This window comes from Musa acuminata, chromosome BXJ1-11, assembly GCF_036884655.1.
Source record: "Musa acuminata AAA Group cultivar baxijiao chromosome BXJ1-11, Cavendish_Baxijiao_AAA, whole genome shotgun sequence".
NCBI lineage: Eukaryota > Viridiplantae > Streptophyta > Magnoliopsida > Zingiberales > Musaceae > Musa > Musa acuminata.
Genome location: NC_088337.1, coordinates 1,237,455 through 1,257,752, shown reverse-complemented (window position 1 = coordinate 1,257,752; position 20,298 = coordinate 1,237,455). Strand labels below are relative to the sequence as shown.

Genomic DNA, 20,298 nt, shown 5'->3' with positions numbered 1-20,298 from the left:
CCACCACCATCGATCTGACATGTGTTTGTGGCTATTCAAGTTCATTGTTCTTCAAAACGTTGAGCAAACAAAAATGTCTGTCCTGAGAGGCTTCTCGATCTCTGTGCCTCCTTGCACTTTGGAGTGAAGAAGCCTTCTTTGTGATGATTCTTGAGGAAGACATAAGAGACAGTGCTGCTTTGTGGCTGCTGTTCAATCCTCCTCCATAGCTCTTACAAGAGCCGAGTCTTCTCTTGGATGATCTCCCAGGCTTGGCAAGATCTCCCATGCACCTCACTTTATCAAGAGATGTGAAGGACTGTGACTTCCCTTCAAAATGCTTTGACAGCCCTCTCCTATAATCCACAAATAAATTCATGAGAGCTGACACTGACTTCCTTCATCCTTGCGAGAATTGAAATGTCGATGGTTCATTCATGGTTATATGGCTTTAGAGGTCATTTATGCTGGTAGAAAGGTTGATAAGTATGCCATGATGAATGGTTTCTTGTACGGTCTCTTTAAGCATGCATTATTCGTTCTCTTCAGGAGCTGACCATGATTTCTTTACCGGAGTGGAGGGTGGTGGTGGTGGTGGAACTTACTTGACAGGAAGCAATGAAATGAGGGAAGACATCTCGAAGAGAGGCCCCTCTTCGACTTGATCATCCGACGACGGCGTGCATGACGGCGGAGAGAAGGAGAAAGATGAGCTCGAGGACGTCGCATCCTCCCTCGATTCCTCATCAGAATCACCCTCTTCACCACACAAGGACGAAGACATGGACTCGAGGTCTTCCTCCTCATCCATGCCCCCATGCCTGCCTCGTGGCAAGAAAGAAGCCTCCATTCCCGAACGCCTTGCTTTGTGCTTTCGCCTCCACTTCACCATGCATTTATCAACCCTCAGAGAAGCTTCAATGGAGAAGCCACCATGGGAGACAATGGGAACCTTGAGAAGTAGCTTGAACGCAGGCAAACGACGGGAGGCTTAGCTGATCTCAGGTTGATTCGGTTTTATCCTCTTGTGCTCCGGCTGTCCCCTCGCTTTCGTGCCAAGCAAGGGAGAGAGCGAATGAGGATAAGACCTCCACATCCAAAGCTTGTGGAATACTGATCCCACCAACACCATCTCTCTTTCCTATCGAACGATGATTTGACACGTACCCACATCCGACTCTGGATCGTTGCAGAGGCCGCATGTCATTCCGCCCCCACAAAGAACCGGTCATCATTGCTGTGTCATCGAGGAGTCAGACCATGGTTAAGCAATATGGTCCCTATAGATTATGATTACACCGGATTTCGATCATATTCGATGGTTTGACTCTAATTTAACTTTGACTCAACCTCGAGTTAATTGTTAATATCAATTTTGATTACCAATTCAATATTGATTAACTCTAAACTTCGAGTCCTTTCTAACCACACACAGAGAGAGAGAGAGAAAGAGAGAGAGAGAGGACTATAATTATGATCGAGGCCTAATGGGCTAATGGGCTAAAAAGTTTGGGCTTTTTGCCCATGTAATTGTGGGCGTATTGTGTACGGCTCTGATCGAGGCTTGCTAACGGGCTCAGACATGCAGTGGGCTACACACGTGGTAATCACACGCCATTTTACGCTTCAAGTCACGTGCTTGTCACGTTGCTTTCTCGATCTCACTGTAGATAAAAGGAGGAGGTCGCCGCCTGCCTTCCTTCTCTTCATCCGCTGTCCGCCGCCGCCGCTGACCGTTAGCGCTCCGTTCCCTCGATGGCGATCGTCCATCGCCTCCTCAGATCCGCCGCCGCCGCCTTCTCTCCGGCCGCTGCGGCGGCTAGGAGGGGGCTCTCCGCCCTGGCGGCGGAGCAGACCCTCGAGCGGAACGTGCAGTGGGTGTTCCTCGGCTGCCCCGGGGTCGGGAAGGGCACTTACGCCAGCCGGCTCTCCCAGCTCGTCGGAGTCCCCCACATCGCCACCGGTGACCTCGTCCGCGAGGAGCTCGCCTCCTCCGGCCCTCTCTCTCAACAGGTTACCTCTCAGCCTCTTCTTGCTCCCATCGACCTAAGGATTCGATGACAATTCTCGGAGATGGTCCTTGCGAGCAAAAATGTGGTTCGTCTAGTGCTTCTTGTTCGAATGGAAAACGATTATTATGTCGGTTTCCATTGGTACGATGCTTGGTCGAAAAGATTGTGTTAGGGTGACTGACTGTTCTGGGTAAGAACTAAGAACACAAAGCCGTGGAGTTATTCCCTTGTCCAATTACTTCAGATACCCCTTGCCATTAATGTTGTCATGTATATTCTTAGCCCAGCAGTACAGAGGAGTATGAGAAGTGGAAGCACGGGAGGGAAATTATAAGGAAATCACGTTGTTCCGTACCAAGTCTTCAAATATCCTTCTGGATCTGATCAAAATGTAGAACGATGTGATGGCTATGATAATAGAAGGCTTGTTGTTGGCAGAATGATGGAACCATAATAGCTTGTGTTTTTCTCATTCTTGATCCGGATTATCCGAGACTTTTAAATTATCAGAGGGAAATCCTACGGAACATTTGAGGTGCTGGTTGGTTGGTGAAGCTTGATGCCTTAGTCTTGGTTGATTAGAACACTCCGCTTCATTTGTTGAGGATTGGATATCTTGTGTAAGTCTGTGGGTGGAAAGTGTTTGGGATTTTCCGAAGCATATAGATTCTATATAGTATCAGAGCAGTAATTGTCTAGTATGGCAGACAATATTGGTCCCATGGACTATCCTGCTAAATGCATAATCTAGAATTGACTATTTGATGATGAACATGAAAAAGCTATGCTGTGTGTGACATAAGTTGCACCAGATCTTGCTCTGAATACTAGTATCAAAACAATTCTTTACTAAAGGAAGTTTTTTTCTAAACAACATCTTGGCAGACAACCCTTTCAAAAAATTAGGACTACATTTAGAAAAGGTAGTTTGCTTAATCTGTATCACTGAATTTGTCCTTTTCTTTTTGCCATAAATATGTTTTCTATATTACCCCAGGACAACAATTTGGTTGATGATTAATTTTTTTTCTCTCCTGCAGCTTGCTGAAATTGTTAATCAAGGAAAATTGGTTTCTGATGAGATCATAATGGATTTATTGTCGAAACGCCTTGAAAGGGGAGAAACAAAGGGTGAATCAGGATTTATTCTTGATGGTTTTCCACGTACAGTTGGACAAGCCGTGAGTAATCTACAAACTTGAAGCATTTGAGCAATGTTTACTGCACCTGTAGACCATGTTCTCTACCTAGGAAAGCATTATATTAGAAGTCAGTTTGTAAAAAGTGCTGTAATAACATTTGGATTGCTTTTATTTCTTTCTTAGAACCTAATTTCCCGCAAGTTTATGTCATTTAATGTCTTTTCCAAATTTATCTCATTGCTTATACTCATAATTTCTTACATGTTATCTAGCCTTCTAAAATTGGTTTTCATAGTCATACGGGTAGCTCTTTGTTGTTAGTTCCTATTGCTTTAACTTTTCAATCTCTATGGACACTGTATGTGATTCCCATTTAGAGTTTGTTAGTTTGTGTTAAGTTAATTTATTTCCTTGTCATCAGGAACTATCAAGTGGTAGCTAGCCAGCCTGTACATAAACTTAGCATTATTTTTGGTATAGTTCCTCATGTAATGATAGAATGTGTCTGCTGGAAAAGAAGCAGAAATTTGGAGTGAATTAAATCCGAACTCATTGAGGTACCATAATGACTTAAGAGTGGTGAAAGAATTTATCATCTCTACAGCATAAAAGGTTCTGGTTTATCTTCGATGTTAACTTGATTAAAAAGTGTGGTTATGTATTTGAAAAAAAAAAATGATAAGTTTATCTGATTTGTGATTAATCTCTCACATAAATTTTATGCCTGGTACTTTCTGTCGAATTTTTTATTCTCACCCGACAAGGTTAGGCTCCACTGTATCATATGGCATCCATGACCTCTTGGTGAGTGAGGAGAAAGTTGCCCACCTTACCTACTAGGACTTCTAGAAAGAGAAATAAAAAGATTCTGCTCTGCTGTCTAGTTTTGTTCCATATGCAGACTTGAGTCTGATTAGGAAAGTGATGTAAAATAACAAGAACTCACTAGCCTAACTAATTTGTCCTGTGTTATTTGACATCCATTTCAGACTTTGGAAACTCTTTGAAGAACCACTTCAGCTTTACTGTATTTCCTCGCTTGGCTGCATGAAGAATCTGGCTACATAATTAGAGTCCATTAATGATTGTTTAGCAAGGAGTGATGGAAATTCTTTTTGAAGAGTGGAGTAGTTTATCTTCTTAATCTATTTGAATACTGCTGTCCCTTTTCTCAGGGAACTGATCCCATTTGGAATTCTTTAAAAGGAAACAAAATGGTAGCAGCAAGACCTATATATTATGTATTTGCATCCATTTATTTCCTAATTAAAGCTTCCCAGAAATCATCTTTGTTTCTGGCAAAACCTAATCCCTAGGCCAACCATGACCAAGTTTCAACTATAAATTGACTGGATAACTAAAACTGGCTTAGCTGACCAAAACAACAAACCAAGACGTCCAATTAATAGAGAGGAGTTGAACTAGAGATGCTAGACTCTACTAAGACTGAATCCAGAAAACTCACTAGCATGCACGAAAGTAAAACCAAAGGAGACCAACAGATTGAGAGTTGCAAGTCAAGGCAGGTAACAACAGAAGCAGCTTGGGAAGAAATCGGTAGGAAGAGGGAGGAGGAGGATTAGAAGCTGTTTTAGTGTGTATATATGTGCGATTATGTGCACGCACATGCTTGCGTGTCTTTGTGTTTGTGTGTGTTTTCTTTTTTTAGCTGGGTTACGATAGAGGTGGAAAGGGGGAGACCACCATGTGACCATGCAAGAAATGTGGCAATAAGGAACCATGTAATTTGATTCTTGACTCGATTAACATTAATTTGACCAAAGTATGACTGGATCATTTTTCTTTGTCTTGAAGGCTATGGTAACCTGATTCTTTTGGGTGGGTCTTTGTGATGTGTTATGTTTTATGAGCCCATTTTACTAGTTTACTGTATTTGATACTAATAGGATGTGTTATAGTTCGATTCTAAATACTTCTATTTAAAACGTTATGGGCCTTTCTTCCATTTGCCAGCAATTACATGAAACATGAGTGTTCACTGGGAGTAGAAATAACAGTAGACTTAATAGTATCCATATGAGAATTAAACAAGATCAAGTCAACCAATATATCTATTTGGTGATAGTTTTCTGTCATGTAATGGTTTTCTATATAGAGGAGTGCAATGCCATACTTTATTGAGATATCTAATATGCTTAGAGAAGTTGAGACAACAGGATTTGGATGTTATAACAAGGAAAAAAAAAACAAAATGTCTATAAACTTTTAGATGGAGAGTTTTTGCTAGAAAAGTTGATCCTATTCCAGTTTGCTTCTTGCAAAATAATAGCATCTGCATTTGGGTAGACATGAAATTGTAGTAGAAGAAGAATCTTTATTCCTTCAAACTAATCATAATTTCACCTTTTGGTTCATGCTATCTTTAGCTCTAGAGTTACCAGAAATGTGATCTACATGTAAACTAGTTGTAGTGCTTGCAATGTGTCACCGACCAAAGAGTAAAAGATTGCTGTGCTGTAACATACCGCCAGGTCAGAAATGAGTTGGGCTATCACATAATGGGCTATGCCATGCTGTGCCAGTGTCCTGGGCTGCTGTCATGGCATAGTTGCAGAAATGAATAGAACAGAGTATTTGCATGACATTCCTTATGTATAACCAAAATAAGATGTACTATTTAGTTGATCAAGCTTGACTATTTTCATCCTTATATTCTGTATATATTTCTTTGTTTTTCAGGAAATTTTGGAGGGTGTGACTGAAATAGATCTGGTGGTGAACCTAAAGCTCAGAGAAGATGTGTTACTTGAGAAGTGTTTGGGCAGAAGAACATGTAGTCAGTGTGGTGGGAACTTCAACATTGCTTCCATCAATGTTGATGAGGGAAATGGGAAGCCTGGAATGTATATGCCCCCCCTCCTACCTCCTGCCAACTGCATGTCAAAACTGATTACTCGTGCTGATGATACTGAGGAGGTGGTAAAGAAAAGATTGCATATCTACAATGAACTGGTAATCCTTCCCTTTTTTGTACCTTCTTTATATGTCCAAAAAAAAATCTGTTTTGTTTAAGAATTACTTATTTGCATTCGCTAATAAGTTCCTCTTAGTTTAAAAAGGTCTCCGACCAAGATTTATGAAATTTGGAACTTCATGCATTGTTCTTATAAATACAAGTTTCATTGATTCTGATGCCTGAGGAACATGAGTTGTTCGGACAGTTTAATTTTTGGTGGTAGAAGTATGAAACCATCTTATAGGTGTCTTGATTTTCAGGTTATTTTTGTCCATATAATTTACATTAATATAAATTCAAACAATTTTGTTGAGGTCCCACTAAGGTGAATGTTATGCAATTTTACATTATCTTGTGCAGCTTGCACAACAATCCTCTCACCTTCTTGACTGTTCTACAGATTTTAGAGTTGAGCGCACGGTGTGGCCCTATCCATGAAAGTACCATCACCTCCATTCGACCCTTGTATCATAGAATGCCCCCTATTCAAATTCTCTTCACCTCCATTCCTTTTGATATCTCAAAGTTGGTGTCTAAACTCAAAAAATCGATGATATGCTGTACACTAAAATCAACATTCCCTAAATAAGAACATCAGTATTATGATATAGCTAGTTACCGAAGGGGAAACAAGCAACTGAGCAAGTATAGTTGGTCTGGGACTTGTTGCATCATCTGGGTGCACTTGCACCATATGTGAGCACTGTGAGAGCCATATACAGTTGTCAGCACATGACAGTGATAGGCATGGTATGCATGGCTACGTGGAGATCCTTGTGATTGGAATATGCATGGTCTGCACAAATTTAAATAAAGTGACTTTTGGCGTGTTAACCATAACCAAATTCCTACTTCTTAATGTTCATAAATTGGATGAAGATGCTATTTTTAATGATGAATATCCTTTTTTTACTATGAAGAAATCAATGTGACCTTATATTATGTGTTGTCGTAGTTTTTCATTTGGCCCATGATTTAAATTTAGAGCAACAAATGGTTTATGTTGGTCGTAGCTAATTTCTGACTAGCTTGTTATAGATAGTTAATTTGATATTTTCGCTATATGATAGTAAGCTTATTTCTTGTTCAAAAAATATTTTGTTCTTCTTTGTACTTCCTATTCTAATTTCCCTTCTAATTTGTCTTTGTGCTGTTGCCAATATACCCATATCGAATGGGATGATTTTGCAAAGCAATTTGGAATTAGAAAGTCTAACGAAGTCAAGCAGTATAAAGATTGAAGCACTAGAAAATTGGTATTACCGAAGAATTGGCTTCCAGCTATGGATTTCATTCATCTAATGGCTTCAGCTTTTAATTATTTGGGTGCTCTGAGTTTGATTCACTGGGTAAAAAGAATGATCTTATTCTTTCTTACTTCTTTAGCAGCACTTGGAGTGCCTTGAAAACCCTGCATAGGTCATCTTGAAAGCTGGTTTCACAGTGTAGGATTAGATACTAAGAGAAACATTTTGTAGGATTCACTTATTTTGGCAGTTTTTCTTGAATTGATATTCACTGTTTTTATGTTGTGATGTAGAAGTTTGAGTCATAAATATGTCAGTGGTATCAATTATTACATCAAAATGACAGAAGGTTTGCCATTGTCAAAATAGTTTATTAAAAAAGAAGTATGATGTTGAATAAGAGTTTCAGAAACAGAACTAATAAACTGCAAAGCGAAGGGTTAACAAAATCTACTCTTCTGAATCAACTTGGGGCTAAAGGATGATGTTTGAATGGTAACTCTTGGTTTCTTAATCGGACATATGTTGAAAAGCTTGTTGTTAATTCTAGTTATACAAAAATCTTGAGCAGTTTTTCTTCTTTCATATACTGTCATAAAATAGTAATATTGATGTTTTTGTTTCTCATGAAATTTATTATGGGAAAAGTGCTGGCACCTTTAGCTTAGAAATGGTTGGTTCTGCAGAGTCGACCGGTGGAAGAGTTCTACCGCAAGCGAGGCAAGCTTTTAGAGTTTGATTTACCAGGGGGAATCCCAGAATCTTGGCCGAAGCTGTTGCAAGCACTGAACATTGAAGACCACGAAGACAAGCAATGTGCAGTTGCATAGTCTTGAACCTCCAAGAGTGTTGAGACACTTTGTGGTGATTAGCACATTCTTTCAATAAAAGATAATGAACTCAGCCCATCAATCAAAGGGGCGAGGAACTGTTACAGGTTTGTCCTACTGTTGGAGGTGTGCTCCCTGTAGGATGGTGGATCTATTTTATTTCTATTGATTGATAAAGTCAAAACAAGAGGTTACTAGGAGGCATTTTTGAACCGAGTTCTTATACCTTTGACAGGGTTTTGTATTGTTGCTTATAGGAATTATCACAAGCCAAAGCAGGTTTCGTGACTCCTGGCATTGAAACTTTGATCTCCATGTTGGGAAACATTTATTATGGTACAACTCTTTTTTTTTTTGTCATGTCATTCACTGGTGGATTCCGCTTTAATTTTAGTTGAAGCTTTACATATTTGTCTCTTATGGAAAACAGATGCTTTCCGCGATGCCAAATTAATGATAGATGGATACTAAATTAATGACAGTTTATATTGAAGTGTAAAGAGAACTCCTTGGACTGCCATCTTCCAAGAAGAGTAAAAAGCCACTCTGAGATGAAGTTTGACCTTCTTAAAATTGTAGGACAAATGCTACATGATATCGCTGCAACTTCCAGTTTGGGTTCAGGAATTGCAGTTATTACAGACCGAAGAACCATTCGATAGTCATTTGAGACAACGAGACACTACGAACAAAGAGAAAGTAGCAACAATGGCAACTATAACAAGCGAGTGAATCCACTGGCCGAATCAGCAAAGAACCTTCAAACACGATGTTACTTCTTCTGACCGAGTGGTTCCACAGTAGCTTCAATGTGGCAAGCATCGGAATTTCGCCTTCCCTGCACAAGTATGGAAATCATACACAAATGTTGAGAGATGGCTGACATAGAACAAGCAGTTGCAGCCATCAATCAAAGCTGTGTATATGTCGGAATCAGAACCTTTCTTGCTTTAGCAGAAGAATGCTTTCTTTCCTGTTTTATCTTCAGATAGTCGAGAACAAGCTTCTTACAGGCATTAGCCTCTGCTTTCGATAGACCCTTCGGCAGGCAGTCATTATCCTTCGATTAGCTTCATAGAGAGAGAGAGAGAGAGAGAGAGAAGGAACTCTGAGATCGGTTACCTGCTCTTGGAGTTGGCGACGTTCGTCCTTGCACAGCTGTACCCGATCAATGATCCCCCTGCTCACATCATTCACCTGCTCATCCTGTTGCACTCGACAGAAGTCAGAATCGCCAAGAACAAGATGAGATAAATTAAGAAACGCAGGAAACATAATCACAAACCCTCGGATCTTGGAAGCCTGTTGTTGGAGGCGGCGGTGCGTTGCTTGTGAGATCTTGGAGCCAGCAGCGTTCCCCTTGGCAGAGGAGGAGTCGGTCATGCAAGCTCCAGGCAGAAGGGACCCCATCTTGGTTGGCGCCGTACTTGAACCCGACGTCGGGGACGCTCTGCGAGTACTTGGAGATGTCGCTGCCTTCATCCTATTATGACCGCAACAACGAAAGAATGAAATCAAGAAAGAAAGCACCAAAAGAACAAGAGATGAAAGATAGGATTAATGTGGAGAGAGAGAGAGAGGGCTTGGTGTATGCACCTTGGATGCAGTGGCATCCGTTGCTGCCTTTGATTTCTGCACCTTGGAAGCAGAGGGATCCATTGCTGTGTTGATCGGCAGCTTGGAAACCAGAGGGCGGAGCCTGAGAGAGGGGGCTGAGTTGGGGAGGTTAGGGAGGCGGTCGCTGGTCTTATATAGGCTGCTGACCAGCTGTGAATACGATATACTGGAAGTTACGTGTCCATCAAGGTTCGTGCTATTGACAGATCTAGGCCCCGCCGAGCCCTTCATCAAAGATGCCCTTCTCACAACTGTGAAACCGACGTTTCTTGACCCCAACCGCTTCTCTGCCCGCAGCCTGTCGAAGACCTCCTCTTCCTCCAATCTCCCAATTCAACCTCTCTTTCTCTCTCTCTCTCTCTCTCTCTCTCTCTCTCTCTCTCTCATCTTTCAGCTCTGTTGCTGCGAGATCAGCGGTAAGCTCCATGTTCTTTACTTCTTCTCCCGTTTCTCTGTTTGTTTCGTGGCATCACCTGCTACTTCCTTCTTTTGTTTGGCTACTAGCAAAGGAAGACACCGGCGCATCCATGGGGAACAGCAACAGCAGCGTGGAAGAGGAGAAGATGTTGAACCACCACCTCGACTTCTGCACTGATCTGCTCAGTGAGCTGAAACGCAGGCTCTCTGAGGCTGAAAGCGAAGGGGACGCAAAATTCAAGAAGCGCTTAAAAAAGGACAAAGTCCGCAGTCTTTTCTCGTCCTATGACTCTGGTTCTCGGCTGTGTCTTGAGATCCTTCTCGGCTTCATGATTCTCCTTGCATCTCTATCGTAATAGGAGAAATATATGACGACTGCTGGGAAGTTGTGTGATTGCACCGAGGAGTACGAAAAGATGGAAGCGGCGTACGATGGTTTGCGGAGGCACAAAGCTGCAATGGAAGCAGAGGTAGCAGGGCATATCTTGAAGTCTTGACAATTGCATCAAACATGACTTCAGTTTCTTTGGTTTCAGTTCAGATCTTGTATTGATATGGAATTTGCTGCACGCTTAGGCTGCGAGATTGGAGGAAGAGATACGGTCTCTGGAAAAAGGAAAGAGATACGACGATGACAAGGTAGGAGGCAATTCTTGCATGGATTTAGCAGAACTTCAAATTGTTGGTCTGAATTCATCAATTATGTCCAAATTTCCCTTTTCTTTCTCTTATAATCTGTAAATTTCTTTAGGCTGCTGATGAGGACAAGCCCGACGAGGATCCTTCATCAGGTGATATGAAGTAGTAGCAGAGAGTCTTCTCTTTTTTCTTGTTAGTGATATTAGTAGTAGCAGGTGATATTAGTGAATCAGTGAGCATTTTGATGTTAGACTGAATGACATGCGAATGTTATGGTTGCTTTTACCACAGGCTGCATCATCAGCTGAAAAGGTTACGACCATTGCAATGGAGCTGAAGAGGTCTGAGAGTTCACCTCACGAAAGGCCAAGACATTCTTTGAAGGAGGTTCTTGAAACGGTGATGGATACACCGATTGTAACGAACAAAAGACGGTGATATCTTTCTGTACATATGACAAACTAAATGCAATAAATTGGGAGCCAAAACTTTTATATGGAATTTTCCCTGGAAATTTTGGAATACCAATGTGTTACACATGATTAAATTGTTTTGATTTTTTCGAGTATCATAATATATTCATTCACGTTGAACTTGTGCATAATTCCTGGACATGTTACAGACAGTTGAACGGGGATTTTATATATAATTGACGACGACTTGATCCACGCACAGTTGGCGAGTCCCGCATGAGCCGGTACTAAACCCAGACCAATGGAGGGCATCAAGATTTCATCCAATTGTTGTAACGTTCGCCCCCCATTAGACTGCGTAGCATCAGACTGTGAGGAACCCACAGATAGTGGGCTGAGCATATGACCGTGGATTGGCAGGAAAGTTAGAATTGGAGCATTTTATTTAAAAGCATTTCCGAATAGGATCCTCCAACTTACATAGAATAATGGGACGGATCCGCTGACCGACGGCATTAATTTGGAAGCAGGGAGGAGGGGTTCGATGGTCGCCTCAAGGTCTCTGCGCGGCGGCGGCCATGACGTCTTCGCCTCCACCGGCTCCCGGCGGCTACGCCTTCCTGGACGCCGCCACTCTTCGCCGTGTCCTGCCCCTCTCCGCCCTCATCCCCCATTTCCGCTCCTCCCTCCCCGCCCTCTCTGCCGCCGTCCACTCCCCTCCCCGCAGCGCCTTCCCCCTCCCCTCCTCCCCGTCTGACTCCCTCCTCCTCATGCCCTCTTGGTCCTCAGATCCCTCCCTCCCCTACATCGGCGTCAAGATCGTCACCTCCTTCCCCGGCAACTCCGCCCTCCACCGCCTTCCCGGCGTCCACGCCTCCTACTCCCTCTTCCACGCCGCCACCGGCGTCCCCCTTGTCGCCCTAGACGGCTTACGGCTCACCCTCCTCCGCACCGCCTCCGTCTCCGCCCTTGCTGCCTCCCTTCTCGCCCGCCGCGACGCCCGCGTCCTCGTCATGGCCGGCGCCGGCTCCCTCGCCCCTTTCCTCATCGCTGCCCACCGCCTCGTCCGCCCCGGCATCGACCGGGTCATCGTCTGGAATCGGACCCCCGACAAAGCTCGGATCTTGGCTCGGAGTCTGCAAGAAGAGGAGGGCGGAGCGGATGAAGCCGTGACCTTTGAGTACGCGGAGAACTTGGAAGAGGTGGTCGGGCTGGCGGACGTGGTGACCTGCGCCACGAGCTCGGAGAGCCCCATCATCCGAGGGGCAAAGCTGAAGCCCGGGGCGCATCTGGATCTAGTGGGTTCGTTTAGCCCTCGGATGCGGGAGTGCGACGATGAGGCGCTGGCTCGGGGAAGGGTTTTTGTGGATTTCGAGGTGGCCATGGAGGAGGCGGGGGAGTTGGTCGGCGCGTTCGACAGAGGTGTCATCTCGCCGGCGGATGTGGCTGGTACGCTGGTGGAGTTGGTTGGTGGGGCAAAGTCTGGGCGGAGGAGCGACGATCAATTGACCGTGTTCAAATCTGTGGGAACCGCAGTCGTCGACCTCCTTGCTGCTCAACTGGCGTATGAGAACTTTTTGCAAGGTACGACCATTTCGATATACATACTTGTGTTCTTCATCGTAATATTCATTTAGCGCTTGCCGATCGATTGCTATGTGAAGACGTCTTGCATCATAGAACTTTTGCATGTTTCAATCTGCTTGTGTCAATTGCCTTCTTCTTTGCATTATGTGTTCTTGATATGCGCAAAATTGTCTCTTTTTTATATTTTTTCTATCGAACAGGACTCAATATGTTTTTCTTCTTTCCTCCCCCACTTTTATTATGCATCCATCTTTGACATTGTTGTATACTAAATCTAGGTTTTCATCTGCTTATTCGTGAATATAGAAGAATATACCCTTAATGGTTTTAATTAACACCAAATTTACGTCATCTGTCATTTTGTTTGTTTGGTACATTAACGTGGTTGAGCCTTTAACTGCCTTGAAGATATATAGGGCGATTTCTTAGTAAATGTTATCTTTTCTTTCCCAAAGAACGTCTCAGTTTTTTCTGCAGAGTAAATAACAAAAGTAATTTCAACTACTTTTTATCTTTTCCCTTCTTTCCCTTACTCTCCAAACTCATTCAATTAAAGTAACCCATTAAATTGAATCGATTCAAAATAAACAATATCAAATATAATATTATTATTTTATATATATATATATATATATATATATTAATAAATAATTATATAAAATTATCTTAAATCATAAATAAATTATTATAAAAATAAATATAATATAATAAATTAAAAATTAAAAATAATATCAATATAAAGTAAAGCATAATATAATAATATTATTTATATATCTTAAATAAATAATAAAAATAAAATATATTTAATTTTAAAGTTTTAGAAAATCTTAAGAATGATTTTCAAAGGCCTAAATGTACATAAAGTGTAACTCAAGTTTTTTAATCCAAAAAATATTAAAATTTTCGTGAAACCTTGAAAATGACTAGGGAGACCCAAAATGATCATTTCTTCGATTTTAGACCATTAAAGGATCTATTTTTAGTTAGTTCAACCTTAAAAGTTCAAAAAAAATTTACTTTTATTTTTGGTCAATTTAAGCTGAAATTATATATTTTTGGTTAAAATTCTCATGAAACCTTGAAAATATCTTATGAAGCCCTGAATTATTTTTTATTTTTGGGCCTTGAAAAGTTTTAGTTTTCAGTTAATTTAGCCCTTAAAAGACTAAAATTTTTATTTTTATTTTTGGCCAATTTAAGGTGAATCTAGAATCAATTTGGGTAAAAAATAGCTTGAATATTATTAGTATCGATTTTAGTAAGTTTTGAGATAAATTAAATTTTTTGGACCTTGAGTTATATGAACAGGTTTAGACTATATTTTGACTTTATTTAACAATGATTATTGTTTCCAGTACCAGAGCTATTTTAGTGATCTAGTCAAACCTTGCCCTTACTGATCAATACTTTTATATCATGTGTCAATACATTGGTATATACTAATGTTTTGAAGAGAAAGAAAAGAAGAGGAAGGCGTATGGAGGAAGATGAGGAAGAGGAAGGAAGAAGTAAGAAGATGATAGAGGAAGAGGAAAAAGGAGAAAGAGTAAGAGAGAAGAGGTGCACCCAATAGGTGACTATGTGCACAGCGATGGTCTATAGTGAGGTTGTGCAATGTGTCATCCTTTTAAAGGGCGATTTGGACAAAGGGCATGGTCGTGGTGTGCAACGAGGTCAGACCATGTTAGAATTCTAAACCATATAGATCATTGTTTCCTTTTTGTATGGGCAAACTAAGTTGCCCGAAAGGGGGGTGGTTCAGGTGAAACATCACTCGTTTCTATTCAAAAACAATTAACTGAGATTTTTCATCCATAAATATCAAAAAATTTATTCAAACCTTAGAAATATCTAGGGAAGCCCTAAATGACCATTTTTTTCTTTTTTAAAATTATTAAAGGACCTATTTTCACTTGATTCAACCTTATTTTCTATTTTTTATTGTTGGCCAATTTAAGCTAAAATTATAACTTTTTGTCCAATATTTTCATCAAATCTTGGAAATATATGATGAAGCAGTAAATGATCATTTTTAATTTTTTGGGTCTTTAAATGTCTTATATTTAATTAATTTAATCCTTAAAAGATGAATTTTTTATTTTTTTTATTTTTGTCTAATTTGAAGTGAACCATGAATCAATTTGAGTTCAAAACCACTTAAATGCTATCAGATATGATTTTATGAAGTTAAAAAAAATAAAATTTTTTGACCCTAAGCTACACTACTTTTTAATGGGGTTGACATTATTTTTAGGGCGATATTCAAATATAGTGTAAATGAGGTTTTTTAATAAAAAATACTAAAATTTTCATGAAATCTTGGAAATACCTAAGGAAGCTTAATGACCACTCTTTCTATTTCTGGGACCTATATTCAGTTAATTGAACCTTAAAAGATGATTTTTTTTTTATTTTTATCATTTTTAGTTTATTTAAGCTAAAATTATAACTTTTTGACCAAAATTTTTATGAAATCTTGGAAGCATCTGATGAAGCCCTAAATGACAAATATTTATATTTTTGGACCTTTTAAAGTCTTATTTTCAGTTAATTTAGTCCTTAAAAGATTGATTTTTTATTTTTTTTATTTTTGATTAATTTAAGGTGAATATAAAATCAATTTGGTCAAAAATTACTTGAATATTATCAAAATAATTTATGAATTTTAAAAAAAAATTAAAATTTTTGGACTTGAGTAATACTGTTTTTTAATAAGGGGATGCAAAAAATAGTGTAGCTTATTTAAGAGTAGTGTAATCGAAGTTATCTATCCAAAAACTTCAAAATTTAAATGAAACCTTGGAAATTCCTGAACAAGCCCTAAATAATCACTTTCTCTATTTTTGGACTGGTAAAGGATCTATTTTCAATTAATTCAACCTTAAAAGCTGATTTTTTTATTTTTTGGACTAATTTAAGCTGAAATTATAACTTTTTTGTCAAAATTTTATTGAAGCCTAAATCCAATGACGGAAGTACATAAATCTTGAAGGATAATTTATTTGGTAAAGTGGAAAAGTTTCTGATAGGGAACATTCGATGACAAGATATGGCAGGGGGTCTCTGTTTTTTCCCTTCCAAATTCTACTAAGCCTCGTTGAACATTGTTATTATTCCTTGATAATTGCTAGTAATTGCCTTGCCGTTCATCTCCATTGTGATCTCTGTTGTGATCCCCATCGCCTAGCAATGATGCCTCACCGTTTTTGTTTATAATCACTGTAAATACAATATTATACTATACAAATAATCTGTCTCAAGCCAGCAAGTGATATTATGGTAGCAATAGCGGCTACTGGTATCTTGGTTAAGTTTAAGGAGCCTGAAACATTTCATTCTTCTTATGGTTACCAAGGATCAATCAACATTGAGTCATTGAACACGGGAAAATTTTTTGACTTCATTTGTTCGGTGCATCTCTTGTGGATGATGGATTGTTTTGCCCTGAATCTATATTACAATGGTACATATATTCTCTACAAATATTTTTTTTAGGGTTCATTTTCTATTAACTTATATTATAACGGTTCAGTGCATCATTTATATTGTAGTGACTTATACTAAATGGACTTAAGAAACCAAAAACGAAAGCTAGTGGTAGGTCACCTCAAGAAGGTATCTAGTTTATTTATTCCAGTGGAGTGTTCTTCTCAGGTGGTCCTGAGGGTGACTTAATTTGAATATTGATGGTTTTTTTTCTTCATCTAATCATTAGAATATCTTTCTTTACATATTCTGCCATTTCAATCATATGCATACAATATTATTTTATGTTCCTTACATTTCTTGGCTTATGTCACAGAATCATCATAATCTGATCTATTGAAGAGTCGAAGTTTTGATCGAACATGGCTTGAATTGGCTCATGCCTCATCGATACGGCACAAATTATATCATGGACTGAGGTCATGCAAAAAAAAAATGTACCATGTAACTAGAAATTGCATAGGTTGTTTTCATAAATAAATTATTAGTAAATAAAAGCAGTATGAGAGTAATTTGTCAAAGAAGAACATGATGCTTTAGTCAAAACTTGAAGGTTTGGCCTTTTATTATATGCAGAAGAAAAGCCTGTTAAATGGTAGGTAGCAATGTGATTATTCAATAGTTTTTTGCAGTAAGTGAGTATAACTCATCTTTTGCAGATGCTAATTTCTTGATCTCATCACATCATTTTACTCAGTAAAAAGATTAGTACTAGCTAGTGCTCCTCCGCTTGTTTCTATCAGATAGGAAGCTGTAAGCAGTGAAAAACTCCACGAGTTTCTCTGTGGTCATACCATGCAGGCCAGGAAATCACTATAGTTGAGTTACATGGTGGACTGAATTGAGAGATTTTGGTTGAATAAATGATCCTTCCTTTGTTTTGGAAGCTTATAGTGTGTTTTTATACTAACCTCCAGAGGAAGATCTCGTGGAGGGGGTAAGTTTGTAATCGAACTGAATTGCCTATTAATCTTCTTGGAATATATTGGTAACTGATGCTAATCGATCTGAACTAACCCTTTATCTTTTTGAAATATTCCTATAGATGTTCGGTAGGGGAGGTCGGTCCATATTCCTATGGATATTTCGTAGGGGAGGTTAATCCATAACTAATCTGAACTAACTTTTGGTCATCTTGGGAGTTGTCTTGACAATAATAGCTCGGAGTTCGACGGCTTGGAGATTGTCCTGAGTCCCCTTTTACATCTCAATCCTTTATGGATTAGAGAACATCGGTCATGATAGAGTACTAGTATAGTAAAGGGCTAATACCTTATTTAAAAATTTTAATAATCCTAAATTCATAAAAAAAAAAAATTAAAAAAAAAAATGATACTAAATATCTTATATTTATGTGATAGTATTTTTGAAGAAATTTGGATTAGTTTGATGAAAATTCTAACACTTAGATTCGATCACAAATTCAATCCAAAACTATCCTATTTAAAAAATTAATCATCTTAAATTCATAAAAAATTAAAAAAAAAATGATACTAAATATATTATAATTATGTTTTAGTAGTTTCGAAGAAGTTTAGATACGCTTAGTAAAATTTGAAAGAGTTATACTTGAATTACACTGGTTTAGATATTCAATAAAAAAAATTATATTATATTCTATGAATCATTAAAAATAGAAAAAGTGATATTAAATATCTTAGAAACATATGTAAGTAGTTCAGGATAAGTGTAGATTGGTTCGGAAGAAATAACTCAAGTTACACTTTTATTACACTCAATAATAGATTCAATCTAAAAATACCTTATTTAAAAATTTTAATTATAAGAAAATAAAAAATGATACTAAATATCTTAATCATGTGCTAGTAGTTCCGGAGAAGTTTGGATATGTTTGATGAAATTTCAAAGAGTTATATTTAATCCCGATTCATTCAAAAATATCTTATTCTATTCTATTAATTACCATAAAATTATTAAAAAATGATACTAAATATATTAGAATCATGTGTTAATAGTTTTGAACAAGTTTAGATCAATTTACTAAAAATTAACTCGAGTTACACTTAATCGCATATTCAATCCAAAAATATCATATTTAAAAATTAATCTCTTTATATAATTAAAAAAGAGTAAAGTGATATTAAATACCATAAAATCATATCCTATTAGTCCTAGATAAGCTTAGATTGACTTGATGAAATTTAACTCATGTTACACTCGATCATAGATTCAATTAAAAAATATCTTATCTAAAAAATTAAATACCCTAAATTTATAAAAAAAAAATTGAGAAAGTGATGCTAAACATCTTAGCATCTTATCCTAATAGAAGTTTTGATTGGTTTTGTGAAAATTAATTGAAGTTATACTTGATTACAGAATCAATGATATGCGCACGAAGCAGTGATACCACCCATACCTGTAATAATATACTTGTAATAATATATTGTTTAGGGGTAGTGGTACTGTCTTACCTAGGTGATGGTACTGCCTAGCCCTGGCCTTATTTTTTTTATTATTTTTTTATAATAATCATCCAAAACCAAATTTAAAAAAAGAAAGTGTCCAACTAATCATCTTATAAACATGTGCTAGTATTTCGCAAGTTTCGATAGGTTTAGTGGAATTTCAATATTATACTTAACTTACACTCGGGGTCAACTTACTCGTATATTCAACCAAAAAATACGTTGTTTCAAAAATTAATTATCTTAAATTAATTAATTTAGTAAACATCATAACCACATACATAACATTATTATGATGATAATAAGAATATATAACTGCAGGTACAAACATAAATTTATTATTTCAATTAGTCTCGTATCAAAAATTGACTTATAAAGATGACTAAAATTGACTTATAAACATGACTAAAATTGACTTATAAAGATTTGAATATATTATTATTTATTTTAACTTAAGCATTTTGACTAATGATTTAAGTTAAACAAAGTTGATAAACCAATTAACTCATATTTATTTCAACTTAAGTATTTTGACTAGTGGTTTAGGTTAAACAAAGTTGATAGACCAATTAACTCATCAAACCCAAGTTATGACATTTGGTATCTAATATTTGGGCACGATGAGGGAGTTCGAATAAGAAATAGCTACCGATGAAGGGAGTTAAAAGACTCGTTACGACGTGGAGCTAATAACATTTTTAATCAATTTTAAAACTCGATCAATAAATCAATATATATCTGAAACTTAATTGATCGAATTAAAATTACAAGCAAAGAGAATAAAATTAAATCACAAAGACCTATATCCACTCTCTATTCCTCTTCTCTCAAAGCTACCGACTTTTACTATCCCTCTTTTTTCCGATCAGTGAAAATGTGGAGCTAATAACATTTTTAATCAATTTTAAAACTCGATCAATAAATCAATATATATCTGAAACTTAATTGATCGAATTAAAATTACAAGCAAAGAGAATAAAATTAAATCACAAAGACCTATATCCACTCTCTATTCCTCTTCTCTCAAAGCTACCGACTTTTACTATCCCTCTTTTTTCCGATCAGTGAAAATGTGGAGCTAATAACATTTTTAATCAATTTTAAAACTCGATCAATAAATCAATATATATCTGAAACTTAATTGATCAAATTAAAATTACAAGCAAAGAGAATAAAATTAAATCACAAAGACCTATATCCACTCTCTATTCCTCTTCTCTCAAAGCTACCGACTTTTACTATCCCTCTTTTTTCCAATGAGTGAAAATCAACTACCCTTGTTACAGCTTTTTCCTCTTCTCTCAAACTCAAAAAAAAGATGTTGAATCTATCACAAATCATCAAAGAGTAAATTATCGAAATAAGAGAATTCAACGTGCTAAAGATTAAACTTCGTACTATAAGTTCGAACATCGTGCCAAAAAATCAGGTATTATACACAATGATCGGATGTCATAAAAAATTTGATATATCGATAGATTATGTCAAAAGAAAGAACAATGCTTAGAGAGAAAAAATCAAGA

The 20,298-nt window shown here is 37.8% G+C and overlaps 4 protein-coding genes across 4 annotated transcripts; 2 read left to right on the top strand and 2 right to left on the bottom strand.

Moving 5' to 3' along the window:
- Nucleotides 1–31: 31 nt before the first annotated feature.
- Nucleotides 32–790, bottom strand: LOC135586009 (protein OXIDATIVE STRESS 3-like). The gene is made up of 2 exons (XM_065088425.1): nt 585–790; nt 32–335 (listed from the first exon to the last, which is right to left on the bottom strand). Exons 1-2 carry the CDS (start codon nt 788–790, stop codon nt 32–34), a joined length of 510 nt encoding a protein of 169 aa, XP_064944497.1.
- Nucleotides 791–1,677: 887 nt separating this feature from the next.
- LOC135596770 (probable adenylate kinase 1, chloroplastic) lies at nt 1,678–8,475 on the top strand. The gene is made up of 4 exons (XM_065088894.1): nt 1,678–1,992; nt 3,032–3,172; nt 5,834–6,106; nt 8,044–8,475. Exons 1-4 carry the CDS (start codon nt 1,735–1,737, stop codon nt 8,185–8,187), a joined length of 816 nt encoding a protein of 271 aa, XP_064944966.1. The 5' UTR covers nt 1,678–1,734; the 3' UTR covers nt 8,188–8,475.
- Nucleotides 8,476–8,734: 259 nt separating this feature from the next.
- Nucleotides 8,735–9,902, bottom strand: LOC103970151 (uncharacterized). Its single transcript, XM_009383813.3, has 5 exons — nt 9,784–9,902; nt 9,473–9,670; nt 9,310–9,393; nt 9,128–9,226; nt 8,735–9,025 (listed from the first exon to the last, which is right to left on the bottom strand). The coding sequence occupies exons 1-5, from the start codon at nt 9,844–9,846 to the stop codon at nt 8,960–8,962; spliced, it is 510 nt and encodes a 169-aa protein (XP_009382088.3). The 5' UTR covers nt 9,847–9,902; the 3' UTR covers nt 8,735–8,959.
- Nucleotides 9,903–11,757: 1,855 nt separating this feature from the next.
- On the top strand, nt 11,758–16,977 carry LOC135596768 (protein SAR DEFICIENT 4-like). The gene is made up of 2 exons (XM_065088893.1): nt 11,758–12,857; nt 16,663–16,977. The coding sequence occupies exons 1-2, from the start codon at nt 11,852–11,854 to the stop codon at nt 16,671–16,673; spliced, it is 1,017 nt and encodes a 338-aa protein (XP_064944965.1). The 5' UTR covers nt 11,758–11,851; the 3' UTR covers nt 16,674–16,977.
- Nucleotides 16,978–20,298: the final 3,321 nt, after the last annotated feature.